Source organism: Macrotis lagotis, chromosome 7, assembly GCF_037893015.1.
Source record: "Macrotis lagotis isolate mMagLag1 chromosome 7, bilby.v1.9.chrom.fasta, whole genome shotgun sequence".
Lineage (NCBI taxonomy): Eukaryota > Metazoa > Chordata > Mammalia > Peramelemorphia > Peramelidae > Macrotis > Macrotis lagotis.
This window is the reverse complement of record NC_133664.1, coordinates 138,218,235-138,239,225: the sequence shown is the minus strand read 5'-3', so window position 1 is coordinate 138,239,225 and position 20,991 is coordinate 138,218,235. Positions and strand designations below refer to the sequence as shown.

The 20,991-nt window shown below is 36.3% G+C and overlaps 1 protein-coding gene across 3 annotated transcripts in view; it reads left to right on the top strand.

Moving 5' to 3' along the window:
- Positions 1-20,991, top strand: part of ST7 (suppression of tumorigenicity 7) — a 304,640-nt gene that overhangs the window by 144,244 nt on the left and 139,405 nt on the right. For all 3 annotated transcript variants that reach the window (XM_074193850.1, XM_074193849.1, XM_074193851.1), the window contains exon 3: positions 19,887-20,046. In XM_074193850.1, coding sequence (XP_074049951.1) covers positions 19,887-20,046 — 160 coding nt within the window. The remainder of the gene's footprint in view (positions 1-19,886; positions 20,047-20,991) is intronic.

Here is a 20,991-nt window from a genome sequence, read left to right as displayed (position 1 = left end):
AAATTAGAATTATTGTTGTTATTCAGACAGGGTTTTCTTGACAAAGATACTGGAGTGGTTTGCCATTTTCTTCTTCATTGGATTTCCCCTGAGTCACCTAACTGCCTCTGAATTTAGGGCAATACTTTATTGGATCTGATTCTTGGCAACATGAAGAAATTGGTTTGTACTCATAGGATGGAATGTTGGAAACGAGCTGGCTAGGTTGGATAGTGACCTTAGCACTGAACTAAGTATCTGGAAGACTTGAGTTCAAACTTCACCTTAGACACTTATTAGCTTTGTGACTTAGGGCAAATCATTTAACTTCTTTTTGTTTCAGTTTCTCAAACAAAAACAGGGACAATGATAGTGCCTGCTTTCCAGGGTTTATTGTGTGGATATAATGAGACAGTATTTTAAAAGTGCTTTGCAAGCCTTAAACCTTTATTTAAATACTATTTAGTAGTAGTAGTACTCTTAGTAGTATTTGTAGTAGCAGTAGTAGTAGTAGTAGAAGCAGCAGTAGTACTAGTAGTAGTAGTAGTAGTAGTAGTAGTAGTAGTAGTAGTAGTAGTAGTAGTAATACCAGTAGTAGTGGTGGTAGTGTGGAGGTGTTGGTAGGGGTAGTGGTGATGGTGGTAGTAGTAGTAGTAGTAGTAGTAGTAGTAGTAGTAGTAGTAGTAGTAGTAGTAGTAGCAGTAGTAGAAGTAGTAGTAGTAGTAGTAGTAGTAGTAGTAGTAGTAGTAGTAGTAGTAGTAACTACCAACAGCAGGAGGAAGTGATTATTAGCAGTTAGAATTTACTTTAGAGAAGGAAAATTAGACTAGTTTTAGTCTGATCTGTATCCTTTTGGAGAAAGATTTCAAAATCTTAAGAGGAAAGATAGGATAGGATAAAATTCTATAGGGATAATCAACACACAATGAATGAAAAACCTCAAATGAAATTCTAAAGATCCAAATAGAAATAATCATTTTTGGAGGTGAGAAGGAAAAGGGAGATTCTTGTTTCAAGAGCTTGACGTGAATGTACAAAAGGTTTAACTAAGGAAAGAGGATCAATACAAAAGTATGACTTAATCCTGTAACAATAGTGTCAGTATTATTAAAACCGATTGAACTGATACTGTCAAGAAATTAAGGACATTGTCAAGAAATTAAGAAAATTAAAATGGTTTAGAAAAAAAGCTAATTGGAGAAAAAACAACATTCCACTATAAGATAAGAGGGATTGGTTGGAGTGAATGGAAGTCATATCTTAGTTGATATAAATAAGGCATAATTGTTATAAATAAAACACAAGTGTTATTTTGCTTTGTTTTTCTCTTACAAAGATAATAACCCTTGGTTTGAAATAGAATAAAAATGATCAATTCTTGCTATTCTTCCAAATGAGTTGAGAGTCATGAGTTTGGGTTGCCAGGGCCAGGATAACTATAAGGGGCAAATATCCTGAGATTCAAAAAAAGAACAGTGAATGAAGTTGGCAGACCATAGATTAGTGAGCTTGTCTTTGAATTCTGATGAGACTTGAAAACATGTGGCTAGAGGCAATTAGTGAACATCAATCAGATAACAAGTAGTTATTAATCACCTATGTGCAGGCCCTGGTGAGATAAATACAGTTAGCTTGTGATTAGTGGAAATAATTAATCTTTTGCAATCTAATATTTGCATAACTTTATAAATTAGGGTAAGTGGTTCTGGTCCAATGGAAATATACTCAAATAAGCTGACCAGTTAAAAATTTATTATTTGTGCTAATCAGCTCCTAACTGTACCATAAATAGTCACTACATACAAGGAGATTACATTCTCATGGGCAAGACAGCAAATGTAGAATAAACGTAAACATTGACTCAATAAAAAGATAATAAATATAAATAAATACAAAAGAATTTAATATGAAGTATTTTGAGAGTGAAAATAAAAGAAGTCAATTTGCCAGAAAGCAGTAAAAAAAGTGGAATGGATATCAAAGTAGTATTATAGAATCTTAGACACAGATCTGGGAAAAGCCTCAAGGACTACTTAGTACAGTGCCTTTAACTTCTAGACATGGAAACTGAAGTCAAGGGAGCTTAAATGAGTTCCTCAAGGTCACGCAGATAGTGAAGACTAGATGCCAGATTTGAATCCAGATGCTCTGATTCAGGAGCTAATGTTTTTTCCACTGTACCATAAATGAGCAAATAATCAGTAGATTTGATATTTTAACAAGAGTTTAAAGAAGAGGCAGTATATTGAAGAGTCAACTAGGGAAAGCATTTTGGTAGAATCATTGTTAGACTCTGTCATAGTCTAGTCCAAAGAATTGACATAGAGGTCAAGGAAAGAAAAGATGATAATACGAATGATCAGGTAGCAAATGAGAAAAGAGGTGTTAATGGACAAGGGAGAAACAACTCTGGATAGAGAAAAGAAATTTCGGATATGCTGAATGAACAAATATGCTTCTCATTATGCATAAATGATCCTTTAATAACAATCAATTTTATGTTTTTGAAATGTAGCATTTTTTAAAAAGTTATTTTGTGGGGTTTTTAATTTTCAGAGTGTTGCCTTTAAAACTTTTATGCTTTCTCTACATAGGAATACCAATTATTTCTAAAACCATAGAAAGAACTATAGAAAGGTGAATGTTTTTCTTATGGCAAGATGAGTACTTATTGCATTCACCAAGGAGTCATTGACAGAGAAGAAAAGTTCATTTTATTTTTCAAGTGGTAGTTCATTCCTTCCTTTAAAGAAGATCACATGACAAGCTCTAGGTCAGAATTTTTCCACTGATTTTCTCATCTCTTCAATAAGCCCTAGCTTGGACTATATCATAGAAGCACTCTGTTGAGGGCCCCTCAGAATGTATAGCTACTGGAAGAAAAAACTGTGAGTCATTCTCTGTTATTTTTCTACTGTTCTATCCTTAGCCCATCATTCTTTTGCTTTCTAAATGGTTGTTGGATCCTTATTCTATCCTCTTGCCTCTCTAGATAAAGGAATTTCCCCAGTCCATGAATATTGCTATTCAGGACTTGTGAGTTGTATATTGCATTCTCAACATAACTGTTAGCTCCTGATGCTTCCCTCTAGCAGCTGGTCTGGCTTTCAAGTATCCTTGTTGCATGTGCCCTCCTAGCACCCTTGGAAAACAAGTGATTTTCGCTGGTGAAATTTCTGGAGGAAAGCCTTAATTCAATTACAGATTTCATTATCCACTTAAAAATTTTTTCAGGCCCAAAGGACTGGAGAAACATCAACACTGTCACATTATTCATTGTACTTGGTTTTAGGGAACATTATCATCATTTGGTTTTATTTGTCCACATCACACCTTCCACATTGCTCTGGCTTCTCTTTCCTCTGGCCTTTCTTGTACCTCTTTCATGTGTAGTACATTTAATGTAGATCAAATTGAAGTAAAGCATCAGGTCCCCCATAAATAGCAGCTGTATATTCATAAAACACTTTGGTTTTGTTTACTGTCAGCACAGAGAGAATAGTTTAATGTCTATACCCTGGGGTAGTCTTCTTAGAGTTAAGACTTTGCTGTAATCCCCCCCCCCCCAAAAAAAAACCCAGCATTGCCCTTGGGGGGGGGATAAATTTGTTTGTAGACACTTTAGAAGCTATAGATCAGAGAACTTAATGACCCTTGGAGAAGCAGGGGAGGTGGGGATGGAAAGGGTAGAAAAGGGAGTAGCTGTTGTTGTAGAAACAAAATCCATCAGTCTAGTCTGGCCCACCTGCCTGAATATAAAATTCATTCAGTAGAGAGCTGCTTTGTTCTCCCAGATGTGCGTTCTTTAAAACAAGGAGCACAGATATGAGTCATCCATCTCGGGCAGCTCAATCTCATTGGTTGAGAACTGGCCCCAAATCAAAAGTGATAGTTTCAGAGCCAGATTCCTCCCTAACCCGCCATTGTCCCATTATTCCAGATCCCAACTCTGGTTCTCTGCCTCTCTGCCTCTCAACTTTGAACAGCCTCTTGTGCCAGCTGCTTCTCAGCCTTCCTGGCACTAGCTTCTCCTTATTCTGCTCCCCATGACACCCCCCATGCCCCCCCAAACAGTCCTAGGAACAGCAGCTGTCATTACCACTCTAACCTGCCAATGTAACCCTTTATTGGTTTATGAGCCTAAGCAAGGACAAAACCTATTCGGTTGAGAGAATGGAGCAGGAAAAAAAAGCAAAAGACTGGCAACCAGATTACTTTTTTTCAAAGGGGAAAATTTGTAGTGTTGGTTGTGGGTGGCACTTAAATTGGGGGCACCAAGTTGGTGAAATGACTAGAGGGCTATGCCTGGATTCAGAAAGATCAGAGTTTAAATCTCCCTTGGGCAAATCACTTTACTTCTTTCTGAAGTCTTCATGTTTAAAATGAAGATAATAGGGGCGGCTAGGTGGCGTAGTGGATAAAGCACCGGCCCTGGAGTCAGGAGTACCTGGGTTCAGATCCAGTCTCAGACACTTAATAATTGCCTAGCTGTGTGGCCTTGGGCAAGCCACTTAACCCCGTTTGCCTTGCAAAAACCTAAAAAATAAAAAATAAAATAAAATGAAGATGATAATAATAACACACTCCAGGGTTGCTGAATCAAATGAGATAATAAATTCAAAGGACTCAATATAGTGCCTGTAACATAGAAGGTACTATATCAATCATAGCTATTATTATTTATCAATATTAATAAATTACAATTGTTATTATTTTATGTGGTAGTACATAGTATGTACTCTGAAGGTAATATGAAGCAGTACATAGATCATATGGTATAGAGATAGGTGTTATATATGCAAGTAGAAAACTTTGTAGGCATACAGATGTATACCTACAGATCCACACATGAATGAAGCAAAGGAAAAGGGAGGTTGAACATAAGAAAATAGGTGAAAATGAGAATGATGAAGAAAAGAATCAGAAAACAGATTGGGTTGAGGGTAAAACTTAGCATGTAGTTGAGTTGGCAAAAGAGTCATGAAATGGGTAGGAGACAAGGTAAACAAATCATAGATCACTTATTTGTTATGCTTGTCTCATACTGCACATTGGAAAGATGACTTACATAAAGGATATAGAAAAACAAACATGATACTGTTTTTGAAATGAATACCAAAGGGATTATATTCACAAATTATCAGATTCTCTCAAGACAGCTCTTTTTCATACTTAAAAAAAAGCCTCTTTAAAAATGGATAGACCTGCTTTCGTCATAACACTTTTTCAGATGGGCTGTTAGGATAACTAAAATATTATCTTTTAGTTTAGTCCATAATTGTACTTTTTTAAAAATTACTGCCCATCATTTTTCTGGAGCTCATCAGGTTCCAGCCAGTCTACAGTCTTGGGAATGAGAAATGGTCAGAGAAGGGACCAGGAAAATTAGAGTAAATTATTTGGGGTCTTAGGAGCAGCACAGAGAAGACAAGAGCATGTGTATTATAAAAACTTGAGTTTTTGGCTCTAAGGGGAAAGGGTGAGAAGCTGTGGAGGCCAGATGGCTGAGGAAGCTGCAGACAATGGGAGGGAACTGAGGAGCCAGCAGCCTTATCAGATTACAGCTTCTTGGGTTCACCATGAAAATTAATGCTCTCTGCAGGAGTCGGAAGAGCCAACTGTTTGGGGAGGCTTGCCACATTGTAAGGATCTAATTGTGAAGATGAGAATTGGAGTGTCTTGGGGTAGTGGTTGGCCATGGAATGAATGGAACAAGGTTTAGAAGACACTTTCAGGAAAGGGTCAGTATAATTTCCCATGCTAGTGATGCCTGCTTCTCTGTATCGTATAATTCCTGATTTTTCAGAGGAGGAAACTGAGGCCTTAGAGAAGGGGAGTGACTTCCTCAAGTTAAAGGAGAGCTAGAATAAGGATCCAAACTTTGTGATTTCCAGTCCAGGACTTAAAACTCAATGATCCCTAACATCTCTACCACCTCTTATTCTATGATCTGATGAAAGATATACTTTACCACTGTATTTAACAATTTATTGGGCCAGTCAAAACAAAAATATCCTTACAAGTAATTGGCCTAAAGAATCAAGTGAGGTATGGGCAAAGGAAGGCATTTAAAGAATAGTGATTTAGTCTTTTAAAAATAGGAATCTTAAAAAAAGTTTTTGAAATGCCAGCATTTTTTTGTTTTTGTTTTTATTTGACCAACTTAGAGCACATCTCTGAAACCTTGAACTAACAAGAATAGCCAGAACATTACCGTGTTGTATCTTTTGCTTTCTCCATTTTCAGTGTCCTTTGCTTCAAGAGCCTTCAAGGAGATAACTCTCATCAAGTCTATAATAATTAATGATCTATTAATGATTAATGATTTTTGCTAGAGATTTTAGTTTTTTGGATCATTGTAGTGATGGAGAATCTTTATGTCATTTATTCTCTTTTTTTCCTTCCTCTTCCCCTCTTTCTTCCCATTGTTCTCCCTCTTCTCCCCCTCTCCCCAGAACCTTGGGTACCAGGTGTCTGGGGAGGGGATAAGGAATCAGGGAGCACATTTTTTTTAGGAATAGATATGACACCTGCTTAGGGAGCTGGGAACTGAGGGGGTTGGAACTGAGGCTTAGAGCAGGAGACTTGGACCCACTCTGCAGCTGTCTTATATCTCTAAAAAAAGCTTCAAGGAATTAAAAAAACAACCATGGGTTAAGAAGTCAGGGTTAAAAAAGGGTAAAGATGCTTGTGAACTGCCATTTCTTATAATAACTCACATTCATATGTGAGTGCTGCTTTAGACTTAATAAAATGTTTCTTCCAAAACAGTCTTGTAAGGTAGGCCCCTCTAGAAATAACAGCAATAAAAACAGCAATAAAAATTAATGCTAACATTTAATATAATGCATTAAGGCTTTCAAAGCACTTTATAAATAATACCTCATTCTGTTTTCACAACAACCCAGAGAGTATGGTGTTCCCATTTTATAGATAGGTAAATTGAAGCACCCAGAAGTTAAGTGACCCACCTAGGGTCCCAGTTAGTAAGTATCTGAAGCTGGTTTCCAACTCCTTTTCTTGAGCCATTTACTACCTAATGCTTAGTATCATTATCCCTACTTACTAATAATGAAGGAATTGACACCCAGAGACTTATCCAGGATCACACAACAAGTAGCTATCCAAATCAATACTTGTATTGAGGCCCTCCTGATGATGAGTTCAGAATGCTTTCTACCGTTTTTAGTTGATAACTTTTATCATTAAAACTCCTGTCTTTTTCAAAAGCTTATCTACTATTCACAGTGAATCTTCTATTCTTTCTGAAAGCTGTTGACTCTCAGATAAATTTTCAAAGACTTACCCAGCTGGTGTCATTTTAGTGTTCTTTCCTGTTATGGGTTAGTGCTATCTCATAGAACACTGAAGGGAAGTTTCATATTTCCCCTCTCTTCACTCTCCAACATTCTCTGTAATTTTACTTGTTGTGATTCATTTTAGTTGTGGTCCCAGGGAGGAGGTCATAAGGAAGAGATCACCCATTTTAGGAGATGAGAATCATTTTATTCTCATGAGAATGAATAAAAGATTAATTATTCAGAAGGGACTCTTGAGAAATTTCTCTACATGTAACAAGAAATATATTTTATTTATATATAGAATCCAGGAAATAATATGAAACTTGTTATATGAAATATGTAAAGTTCAAAAGGAAGAGATAGGGTTTATAATCAGTATTACCAGCTGAGCAAAATTCAACCCAATTTAGGAAAATCTGATCATATGGTTGCAAGATCTTATTAATAATCCTACTTTTCTATTCTTTATTATTTTCCTAAAGGAAAGAGTTTGATGACTGCTCAGGAACTACTTTTCTTGATAGAAAATATACTTTCATCTAAAATCTTCAGTGATAGTACTTAACCCTTAGTCACACCCCCCCCCACACACACACACAGATCCATTTTTATTCATTGGAAACATCCCTGTGATTTTTTTTTAGGTTTTTGTAAGGCAAATGGGGTTAAGTGGCTTGCCCAAGGCCACACAGCTAGGTAATTATTAAGTGTCTGAGACCAGATTTGAACCCAGGTACGCCTGACTCCAAGGCGTACCCAGGTACTCCTGACTCCACTACGCCACCTAGCTGCCCCTTATCCCTGTGATTTTTAATGCTTGAAGCTGAAATACAAAGGTGTACCAACATGTGGAAACAGTGAAAATCATTAAGAGAAGCCAGAAATTAGTTCTATAACTCATTCAGTTTGTCTCTCTTTGAAATTATTGTTGCATTATTAGGAACATTTTTAGTATATGACAAGTCACTCTGAAAGCATTTCTCACTGAATGATATGATGAAGACAGCCATATGAAGTCATTAGGAACACTCTCAGGAAACAGTTAATGGAGGTTTATTTGAGCATCCCCCAGAGAGCAGAAGTGAATGATTGGGGAAAAAATGGTAGACTGGCCATGTAAGAGTAGGGGATAATAGATTGAGAGTCTGCATTCTGCACATATGTCCATATAATGTTAAGAGACCTTAGAATTTATTTAACCTAGTGTTTGACACATAGTAATTGTTTAATAAATGCCTGTTGATTGATATAAAAGAAGACTCTCTTCTTGTTAGATTAATCTCCTGTGGGACTTATTGATAAGGATGCACAAGAAACATACAGGATGAGAAAACTTTCACGGATGGGGATCTGAATTATTGGAGACAATACTCAAATTGATGAGATCAGAGATCTATTGAGGTGTCTACTAGGTACTGCTCCTTAGCAAGCTGTGTCTTAAGTGTCAAAGATTTAGGATTGAAAAGAACTTCAGATGTCCTTGAATCCAACTCTCTCTTTTTACGTGTGAGGAAACTGAAGATCACAAAGATGAAGTGAGTTTCCCAAGGTCAGAAAGACTACAAATCCATTGTGATCCACTTCATCATGTTTCTTCATATCTTTTTTCTTTTATATTATTCTCCTATTTAAATCTGGCATGCATCTTTCCTGTAATTTTGATTCTTTTCAAATTATCACTAATTATCTTTTATTAATTGCAGATTATCCTTGATTTAGAAGTGTATAACACTACTGGGAGAATATTAGTGCTAAAAATTTATCTTTTATTAATTAAAAAAAGTTACCTTTTATAGCAGCAAATAATGTAGAAATTCCTGAAATTATTGTGGGAATTTACCAAATGTGAGCCTTTCCAATTCTTGGCAGTTGTTGGTGAAAATCATTGTCTATCTACACCTATTAAAGACCTAACTCAGTGTACTGCCTATCCTGCTGCAAGTTGCAGTCTGAGTAATATATGTGTGTGTGTGTGTGTGTGTGTGTGTGTGTGTGTGTGTGTGTGTGTGTGTGTTTTGTTGGTGTTTGTTTTTGTTTTTATCCGCTTTGTTTTTCCCATTTGACTAGTTATGCTAATCTCTCTCAAAACATTGAATTTCATTGAGGAAGCTTTAGGGAATTTTGAGCTTCAATAAATATAATGTCATCTGCTAAGGGGAACATTTAAAGAAACATCATCAATAGAGAATTCTTCTCCTTGGACTTGGGGTAGAAAATCCACCAGATATTAGCAAATATCCTATATAAATATTTTTTGATCCAGTTTGATTAGAGATTTAAAGGACACTGATCATATAGTAAAAACTTATTTCACTAATTTATCACTATCACAAGAACATAGGTACAGAATGAACATTGTTACTCGAAGTACTATGATAAATGTTTAGAAACCTGCTCTCTGAAAAAAAGTATTCATAATAGAATAATTCAAACTGATTTATAATATTTCTTGATTATTAAGTGTCTGAGATTGGATTTGAACCCAGGTACTCCTGACTCACATTGAAAATTTAACAATTGACAGTTTGTCTATAGGAGCTAGCAACAGTATCCCTCAAATTGTAACCAACTCTGAGTCCCAGTGGGTCCTGATTCTGAGATAATAAATTGTTACACATGTAAACACAGGAATTTATTGACTGTACTCGAGATTGTGGATGAATTCAAGTGACTTATAGGACCAAGGGTTTCAATTATTTCAAGTACAAATACATCACTTCTAGGTAATTAAAACCTCACATTTTTTAAGGATATATTCACCATAAGTGAGCAAAAATTCACATGTGAATACATTATCAACAATCCAAATTCAGAACCATATCCAAGTTTTATATAGTTTCTTTGGTTCTTTATTGGGTTATACCTTATGAATTCACCAATTATCTTTTTGGGAATTGATACAGGGACAAATCTCATTAGCCAGTCTTACTATTTCTACCATAAATTCTTGTATTATTTTGACATATGTGGGAAAGATATCTTATTTGAGGAGATCCTTGAAGCCTTCTTTTTTATATTGGATCAAGTACTTATTAGAGATTAATAAATAACAGACACAATGGAACCTTATATTCTCTATACCTTTTAGTGGGATGAATGTCTGAAGGTATGGTTAGATGAAGAAAGTTGTCCATGAAAATCCTATTCCCCTCTTGTATTATGATAATTAATATTTTCCATTTATACAGAGATCATTTTTATAAGGATGATATAGGGATGAAAAAGTGGTTATTTGGATCATTGGTTACTAATGCTAGTCACATTTAAAAATACCTGCCAATTAGAATCTTTTGGATTTTGCATTGAGATTTAAGAGATTTAAATTTGTCTTGTTTCCAATACATATATGTATTCAGTTAACCTTAGTCTTATGTTTTTTATTTTGTTAAATGCCATTTCCACTTTGTCACATCTCATAGGAAGACGATAGAGATCAAATGTACTAGCCTTGTTTTGGAATACATATGTACATATATATATATATATATATATAGTGTGTGTGTGTGTGTGTGTGTATATATATAAAACAATTTTAGAATAATTGGTTAGCTTTGCAATCCTATGAATTTGAATTTATGCTTTTTTTAAATGTTATTCTGAAAAGACATAGGCTTTACCAGATTGTCAAAGATGACTCCAAGATACCAAAAAAGATTGAGAATCACTGTGGAACATTAGCACATCTATTCTATCTATGTCATATTTTTTCCTGTCCTCTATAGGAGATTGAAACCTCAGTCATCCTCCCTACCTCTCAAATTTCCAGCCTCTTATTTTCTGTTCTTCCCTTCTTTGCTAACTTCATTTAGGCCCAAACCTCCCCATATTTAAAAACCAAAAAACCCCCTTCCCTAGAGTCTGCCATTCTCTTAATATATTATCCCATATCTCTCCTTCCTTTCATAGTAAAATTCCTTGAAAAAGCTGTCTGTAGCTAATAGTTCCACTTCTTTCCTCCCTATATCTCTTTGTTATTTGGCTTTTGATGTGGTCACTGTAATAAAATTGCTGCTTTCAAAGTTATTAATGTTCTCTTAGTTTGCCAAAGTCAGATGGTCTTTTTTAAAGGTTTCTGCATTTGTCACTATTGATCACTCTTTTTATCTTCTTGGGATTTCATGATATTCTCTCCTGGTCCTCCTTCCTGTTTGATCACTCCTTCATCTCCTTTGCTGGCATGACATCTGTATGCCCCTAACTGGAATTTCCCTACAGTTTTGTCCTGGGCTCTGTTCTCTCCAAACACTTTTTTTCCCTTGGTTACTTAACCACCTCCCATGGGTTTATCTTCATCTTTATGTAGATATCTGACAAATCTGTATTTCTAACTCCATTTTCTCTCCTGAGCTTCAGTCATAATATCTCCACTTGTCTATTGGACACTTCAAATTGGATACAACATCTTGTTCTAGGCTGACCTTCCTTAGACCAGTCATCTGGTAGTTTATGTTTGATATTGGAAGAAAGTGATACAATCATAGATTGTTAAATAGCTAATCAAAAGAGATTTATTTAAATATAGAAGGAAAAGGAATTCATCTAGAATAGACACTGGAGACACCTCAAATCAATACAGCTAAGTGAACCTTGCTTACCAGAGTTTCCTATCTTTGTCCAAGCTAAGTAAGCTCCTTAGTATCAGGTGACCAGGGAGCAATGTCAGCAGCCTTTATCCCCGAACCAATCAACTTTCTCAATCAATACTTTTTAAGGAAAGACAAAAACAGAAAACTAGCCTACCCCGTATGAGGGCAGGGGTTAGGATGTTCTTCCATGTCTTTCAAAAACCAGCTTGTACAAAACTGGTTTCCCCATATATCTGTCAAAGGCACCACCATCCTGCCAATTTCCCAGGTTTGTAATCTCCATATTGTTCTTAACTCTTCACTTCCCTTCAACCTATATGTGCATTTTACTAAATTTGTTATTGCTACATTTACAACATCTCTCATATTTTTTTCCCTCCTAATCTTCTCACTTAGATTATTATGATGACCTTCCACTTGGTCACTCTGCCTCAAATTTTTCACTCTAGTTCATTCTCCACACTCCTACCAAGGAGATTTTCCTTGATTGCTAAATCTCATGTCACCCTTCCCTTTAGTAAACTTCAACGGTTCCCTGTTTCTTCTAAAATAAAATGTTGGATCCTCAGATTATCTTTTAAAAACCCTATAAATTTGCCTCCCACTTATCTTTCCAGTCTTATTGGACATTGCTTCTCTTTTGAACTCTGAGATCTAGCCACTGATGTTTTTCTCTTTTCTTCACAGAAGACACTGTCCTCCGTCTCCATGTCTCTACATAGACTTTGCAGGATACCATATCAGGAACACTTTCTTCCTCACTGCCACCTCATCAAATCCTTCTTTTCCTTTGAGTCACAGTCTCTTTGTATTTGTTCTATATGTATCTATTTTTTTATATACACACATGCTTGTACACACACACCTTATCTTTCTCTCATAAGAATAAAACTTGTAGATATTGTTTCACTCTTGTGTCCTCGGTCACATAGTAGGTGGCTAATAAATTTTTGTTGATTGATTGCTATCTGCTGTTTTTCCAGTTTTCTCCCAAAATAGTCTTTGTGCGATTTAGGGAAACGAAATTCTTTGTATTTCATTATTTTCCCACTTTATTTGCTTTCCATTGGTTTGTGAGGTGATACTATTTGTATTTTTTCTTTCTCTATAATGTTTTACAAATGAGTTTGCACTCTAAACTGATGTTTCCCATGATCCTCTAGTTGGCAAAGATCATAAGATTTAGAGCTGGAAGGACTTTTGTCATTTTGTAGTCCAACACCTTCCTATGACAAGTAACCTGAGGATTAGAGACTTGCCTGTGATTACAGGCAGGGATCGTTGTGTTTATTATTTGGAGTTGACAGCTTGGCTGGAATTATTTTGTTGTCACTATGTCTTGATTCATATTTCTGTATCCATTTTAACTTTTGCTTCAATATTCAGTGATTGGTCTGCTGATTCTGAAATGATTGCTTCATGATTAATCATTCATTTCCCAACCATTTAAATAGAGTTTCATTTTTCATTTTAGTGTGTGCCACCCACAGCCTTCCATTTTTCTTCTTGAGGAAAGGACTCATGTCATTCAAGCTGCAAAGTGGACTTTTCTTTTATTTTGTGACCCTCAAACATTTTTCACTATAATTTTCTTAATATTTCTCAGGACTCATTTTCTCTTGAATATTATTACCAAAGATTAAAGCATATGTTGATATAAGAAACTAATGATGGTTTTTATGTGAATTTCTGACTTAAATTTACAGATGAAATAAAAGTGAACCACAGTCATATGAAAAATTTCTCTAAATCACTACTTATTAGAGAAATGCAAATTAAAGCATCTCTGAGGTACCACCTCACACCTCTCAGACTGGTCAATATGACAGAAAGAACAATGATCAATGTTGGAAGGGTTGCAGGAAATCTGGGACACTATTACATTGTTGGTGGAGCTGTGAAATAATCCAAACTTTCTGGAGAGCAATTTTGAATTACACCCAAAGGGCAACAAAAAATGTGCATCCAGCAATACCACTACTGGGTCTATACCCTGAAGAGATTATGAAAAAGGGTAAAAACATCACTTGTACAGACTTTTTTTTGTGGTGGCAAAGAATTGGAAATTGAGTGAATGTCCATCAATTGGGGAATGGCTGAACAAATTGTGTTATATGTATGCTATGGAACACTTGTTCTATTAGAAACCAAGAGGAATGGGAATTCAGAGAAGCCTGGAATGACTTGCATGAACTGACACTGGGTGAGATGAGCAGAACAAGAAGAACTTTGTATACCCTAACAGCAACATGGGGGTGATGATCAACCCTAATGGACTTGCTTGTTCCATCATCACAACAGTCAGGGACAATTTTAGGGTATCTGTAATGGAGAATACCATCTGTATCCAAAGAAAGAATTGTGGAGATTAAATAAAGACCTTTAATTACCTTTAATTTAAAAAAAACACATTCTCATTATATCTCTTATACTTTTTTTTTTCTTAAGAAAATGATTTCTATCTCATCACATTCAACTTAAATCAATGTTTACCATGGAAACAATGTAAAGACAAACAACAGACTGCCTTCTGTGGGGGGTGAAGGGAAGCAAGATTTAGGGGGAAAATTGTAAAATTCAAAATAAATAAATAAATTTAAAAAAAGAAAAAAAGAATTTCTGGCCTATTCCCTAGCCATAGATATTGACGCCTGTTCAAATAATCCTGATATAGTTTTTTTAATTGTAATTTAATATTTATTCTCACTTTGTACAATTTTTTATACATTAATAAAATATTCTTGTTTAAGAGTAAACAAAGTACCTCCTCCCCCAAAAAATATAGATTCACTTGAGCAATAGAGGGGACAGAAAAAAAAATAAAAATAAAAATAAAAAAAAATAATAGTAATAATTGTAGGTATGGACAGGTGGCACAGTGGATGGAGCAACAGCCCTGCCGCCAGGAGCACCCAAGCCCATATCTGGCCCTGTGCACCCAACAATCACCCAGCTGTGTGACATGCAAGCCACCCCAACCCCACTGCCCTGAATAAACCAAAAAAAAAGAAAAAAAAGACCTAAAATAAAATAAAACAAAACAGTAATAATAGTAGGGGCGGCTGGGTGGTGGACAGAGCAGTGTCCCTTGAGCCAGGAGCACCTGGGTCTGAATCCAGCCTCAGACACCCAATGATCACCCTGCTATGCGGCCCCAGGCAGGCCACCCAGCCCCATTTGCCCTGCACCCCCTCAAAAAATAATAATTAAAAAAATGTGCTTCAGTCTATGTTCCAGCACCACTAACTCTGTCGTGGGTAGATCATATTCTTTATAAGTCCATCGCAAAAGTTAATTCCATATTTTTCCACTGTTGCCATTGCTGATCGCAACTCACTCTTTTTGTATTTCCCCACTACCATGTACTATATTTTCTCTCTCTTTTCACTCTGACTCTGCTGTAGGGTAGCTGAGTGGAGCAGCAGACAGATCCCTGGCTCTGGGGCCAAGAGGCCTGGAGCCCCCATATCACCCCTTAGGCCCAGCATCCACCTGGCCCTATGGTCCCAGACAAGTCATCCAATCCCAGCCACTTGCAAGTAAAAAAAGAAAATGTGTTATATCTGACCACTCCCCCCATGGTCCATCCTCTCCTCCATCACTCATATCCCCACCCCTTCCCCCTGTCTCCCCTCCTTCTTACTCCAGATGTCTATAGCCCATTGAGTATATATGCTGTTTCCTCTCCTAGCCACCTCTGATGAGAGTGAAGATTCCCTCATTCCCCTTTGTCTTCCCCCTTCCATATCATTGCAATAGCTCATTGTAATAAAGAAAAATCTTATTATATGAAATATCTTGGCCTATTCCCCCTCTCCTTTTTCTTTCTCCCATTCCATTTCCCTTTTTTTCTATTGACTCCATTTTTACATCATAATTTATCTTCAAATTCAGCTTTCTCCTGTGCTTCATCTATAAAAGCTCCTTCTACCTGCTCTGATAATTGAGAAGGTTCATATTAGTATTATCAGTGTCATTTTTCTATACAAGAATACATGCAGTTCATCATCATTAAGTCCCTCATATTTTTCCCTTCTCCTTCAATCTTCAATGCTTCACATGAGTCCTGTATTTGAAGGTGTATAAGAAATTGAGATTCTTATATGAGTAAGTTCACTCGAGCCTGTATGAGAACGTGTCCTTCCCCCCTGGAACATGTCCTGTGTGATTTGACCGCGTTCTTAGAGTCCCTGGAACTAGCCATTCCTTGGAACATAAACAGTACTGAAAAGAACTGGCTATTCTCACAGTACTGACCTTAATTATGTTGTGTCTTGAGGCCTCATATGACATCTTCCTAACGCCATAACACTTACTGACTTCCTACGTTCATGATAAGAACTCTGGGATCCTTTCCAGTTGAATTTGGCAACAAACCTTTGTTCTCCCCTAATAAATATTCTGAGACTCCAATCAGTCATTATGAAGATGAAGATGAAAAGAAGGAGAAGAAGCAGAAGAAAGGGAATCCCACCCATGGAGAAGACATTCTGCCTTTGACTCTCCCATTCGGGACTGTGGCTGTTGAATGGAAATTATCCAGCCAAACAGATTAAGAGTTGGTGCTCCCCCAAATTGGTGATGTTTTCTTTATCTTCTACTTTTGTTATAGTATTAATAATCCTTTCTTTTATATATTATATATATTATTTGCTATATAGAATATTATTGTAAGCAATCTATTCCTTGCATTATTAAAATACTTTCATTTTCAACTGTATGAGAGGGTCATTTACAGGAACAAATCCAAACCTCATTAAAATCACAATATAGAAGGTCAGACCTTCTGTTCAGCTCTGGCCATTCCACCAGGAACATTTGAAATCACCCTGGTTCATTGAAAGTCCATCTTTTTCCCTGGAAGAAGACATTCATTTTTGCTGAGTAGTTGATTCTCGGTTGTATCCTAAGCTCTTTTGCCTTCCGGTATATTATGTTCCAAGCCCTACAAGCTTTTAATGTAGTTGCTGCCAAGTCCTATGTGATCCTGACTGCAACTCCACGATATTTGAACTGCGTCCTTCTGGCTGCTTGTAATATTTTCTCTTTGACTTGGGAGTTCTGGAACTTGGCTATAATATTCCTAGGGGTTGGTTTTTTGGGATCTCTTTCTCGGGGGGATTGACGGATTCTCTCCATTTCTATTTTGCCCTCTGCTTCTAGAATATCAGGGCAATTTTCCTGTAGTAATTCTTTGAAAATGATGTCAAGGCTCTTTTCCTGATCATGACTTTCAGGTATTCCAATAATTTTTAAATTATCTTTCCTAAATCTGTTTTCCATATCAGTTGTTTTTTTCAATGAGATGTTTCACATTTTTCTTCTAATTTTCCATTCTTTTGGTTTTGAAGTATTGATTCCTGGTTTCTGGTAAATTCATCAATCTCCCTGAGTTCTATTCTTTGTCTGAAGGATTTGTTGTCCTCAGAGAGCTTTCTGATCTCTTTTTCCATCTGGCCAATTCTGCTTTTTAAAGCATTCTTCTCCTCAGTAACTTTTTTGAACTGTTTTATCCATTTGACCTAAACTGGTTTTTAGTATGCTGTTTTCTTCAGCATTTTTTTTTTTGGATTTCCTTGACTAAGCTGCTGACTTCATTTTCATGTTTTTCCTGCATCTCTCTCATTTCTTTTCCCAGTTTTTCTTCTAACGCCCTCAGTTGATTTTTAAAGTCTTTTTTGAGCTCTGTCATAGCCTGATCCCAGTTTCTGTTTTTTCTTGGAGTCTAGATGCAGGAGCTTGTGCTTCCTCATCTTCAGACTGAGTGTTTTGATCCTTCTTGGGCTCACAGGCAAACTATTTCTCAATGGTCTTCCTCTCATTTCTCTGCTTGCTCATTTTCCCAGCCTGGGCCTGATTTGGGGGTGCTTCCTGAGCTTTTGGGACACTTCCACAAGGATCTCAGTGTGTGAGGCTCTGTCCTCCCTCCTGGTCTGTGAATGACCATATGTGCCCCCCTCTGCCATGGGCCGATGTTTTGGGGCTGCTGCTGTTCTATGGGGGGGCCTAGACTGCGATCAGGATCTGAATGTGATCAGAGCCCCAGAGTCCTGTTCCGGGGCAGAGGACAGAGCTTGGCAGTCTCTCTTCACTCCCCTCCCTCAGATCAGTGGGCTCATGCCCTGGGGGCTCCTGCTTCCCGGCTCCACCTGCTTCCGTTCCTGGATCTGGGCTGTGGTGGCCATGCTGCTTGCTGTGTGCCCTGAGGGCTGGACTTCATGTGTTTGCTCTGGCAGAGCTCCCCCCCTTTCCCCCAATTTATGCTTGGTGCTTCTGGGGTGTAGGTCAGGAAACTGCCCCTGCTGCTATGAATTGCGACTCCCGGTCCTGATATAGTTTTTTAATGTTGTCTATGAACCCTGAAAGATTTAAGTGACCAAGATTCCTCCAGTTATGGTCCTTGTTGCCTTTGGGTTTACATTGTGGGACACTAAAATATATATATGTTTGAAACAGTGAAGTATCTCTGACCAGAGCTTGAGATTTAACAGAGAATATGATGACACCATACCCCAGGTTGTAAGGTTTTGGAGGCCTAGTATTTCCTTTCTAAATTAGATTTGGGGCAGGAATGAATAAGGTAAATTTTCAGAAATTTTTAATTTAAACCTTAAAAAAATTCTTCATTTTAAATTTCTTTAGCCTCTTGAGGGTGATAAAGGGCCTTGTAGTGCTTCCAAAATAGCATATTTTAAAACAGTGTTTCTTAGTTATAGAACTCTGGGATTTGGGAACCTAATTCAGCCTCTCATGTAATATCTTTATGATTTAATCAACTTGAATAATATCCCTTTTCCAGTCTTTATCTTCCCAAATTGTATACATCAAGCAGTGTTTTAGATTTTTTTAATGTTATTCACATTATACTTACCCTCCTACACAAGTCAAGTCATTTTTATGAGATTAGATATTGTTTTGGTGGAATGTCCTCATGAATAGTTACATATATACTGTTCACCTTCTTTAGAGACTCATATAAAGATTATTAATAAAATACCCATTTTTCAATAATACATATTTTATTCTGTGATTTTCGACAGAAATCTTATTTTTATGACATGAGTTATTCTGGATCAAGTCTAGTCTTAGTAAAGAGATTTATGTAAAAATGGAAAGTTTTCTTCATCTCAAGAAAATGTTGCGAAAGCCAATTGCAGATACATTTGAGTATTATTAAATTTCTACTATGGAATACAAATGCTAGGGGATGGAAAAGAGCCAGATCCAAACTAAACACCTGTCACAAGGAGGGAGGAATGAAAAGCAGGTGGTGGAGAAAGAGAGACCACAAGAGAAAAATTGTTGGAGGATTTTCTCTGTGGAGTATAGCCCTGGAGTTTTGGAAGTCACTCATCAGTGTATCAGCATATAATCTGGGAAGTTTGTTGTTAAAGAAATATTTTTCTTTTGCAAAACTGTATATGAGTACAGTTACAAATTAGTAGATTTAGAAACTTGGGTTTTTATTTAAAGCAATTTTTAGCAGCTGTAACATTGGCAATGAATGAATGAGTGGGAAATCATATTGATTTGAAACTTGGGGTACCACAAGATTGTTTCTCTCAATTTGCAAAATGAATATTCTTTTTTTAAAAAAAATTAACTTGAATAAGAAATTTTACTGTTACACATTCCACACATGTACTCTATTCAAATTCTACTAAGTTGAATGCCTAAATCAAATATTTGAATACTCATATTAAGTCCATTTCCAAAGTATAGGGCATCTATAAGTATATTTTAAAAGGCAATTCACTTACATTTACTTTTTATTAATGTAACAGCTCAACCCATTAAAAACATTTTTAACAGAAAATGTTTACAGGAAACTTTTGAATCTGGAGGAAGACTATCTTGTTGATTGTTTTTTGCTTATTATAAGCTTTTCCCCCCTTTTTACAGTGTTAGTGTATTAACAATGTTAAAACTCAAAAATATGGCAAATATAGAATGTAAAAGATAGAATGCATCACAAGACACTCTTCAGTTGAACTTCTGTGCTTCTTTCTTTCTTTTCCAGATATTTGAATGGTGGTATTTTCGGAAGTATGGAACATCTTTCATTGAGCAAGTATCAGTGAGTCATTTACGCCCCCTTCTGGGAGGGGTAGACAGTAACTCTCCCAGCAACTCAAACACAAGCAATGGGGATTCGGATTCAAACCGACAAAGTGTCTCAGGTATGTGGCCGACTCAGCATTTCTTCTCATTCACTTCTGTTGTGTACCATCAAACAGTTTCAAGCTCATAACCATTGGGTTATTTGCAACTAAATCTGAATAAGAGTGGAAATTTCTAAGCTAGGATGACCGAATAAATTTACTGTGGATAGATATCCATAAAGAGGAATTTATTTTTAAATTCCTGTCATTTTAATCATTGGAGGTTTATTCTAATTTTGTCTTCGTCACTGGTATGCTATAACATAAATATATTCTGAATTCTAGGTATTTCAGTCAAGCATTTCTTAAATAACTACTTTGCGTCAGTCATTAATGGAAAAAAGTGGGTTTTTTACATAAAATACAAAGAAAGAAACAATCCTTATTCTCAAGAAGTATAATTTGGAAAATTGAGTCCTCGTAATTTTCAGAGAACAATTGCCTTGAGTTTTTAGATTATTTTTGATCTAGTTGATTTGTGACTATCAAATTTGTCAAACATGTTGGTGCAAACCTGTATCCTCTTCTGCAGGGGAGTCAGTGACTGGTGGATTGCTTTGTTCAGGACATGTATGTATGTGTGTGTGTATGTACATATATACCTGTGTATATAGGTATCTATAGATATCTTGTTCTATATATACATGTGTATACACACATATATGTGTGTATATAGATGGCTAGAGATATCTTGCTCTATATATATGCTTACATACATACATATTTGTATATAGGTATCTATAGATATCTCTATATATGTGAGTGTGTATGTGTATATATATACATATACATACATATATGTTTGTATTTGTGGGTGGATGAGGAATTGGTATAGCCAATAATATACTTCATTAAAGATTTTTTCATATATATAGTAAAAAATCTAAATATTCAGATTGAATTAACATACAAGGACAATTCACTGACTTTATTTTTAGCACTGTTTGACAAATGGGTAGAGTG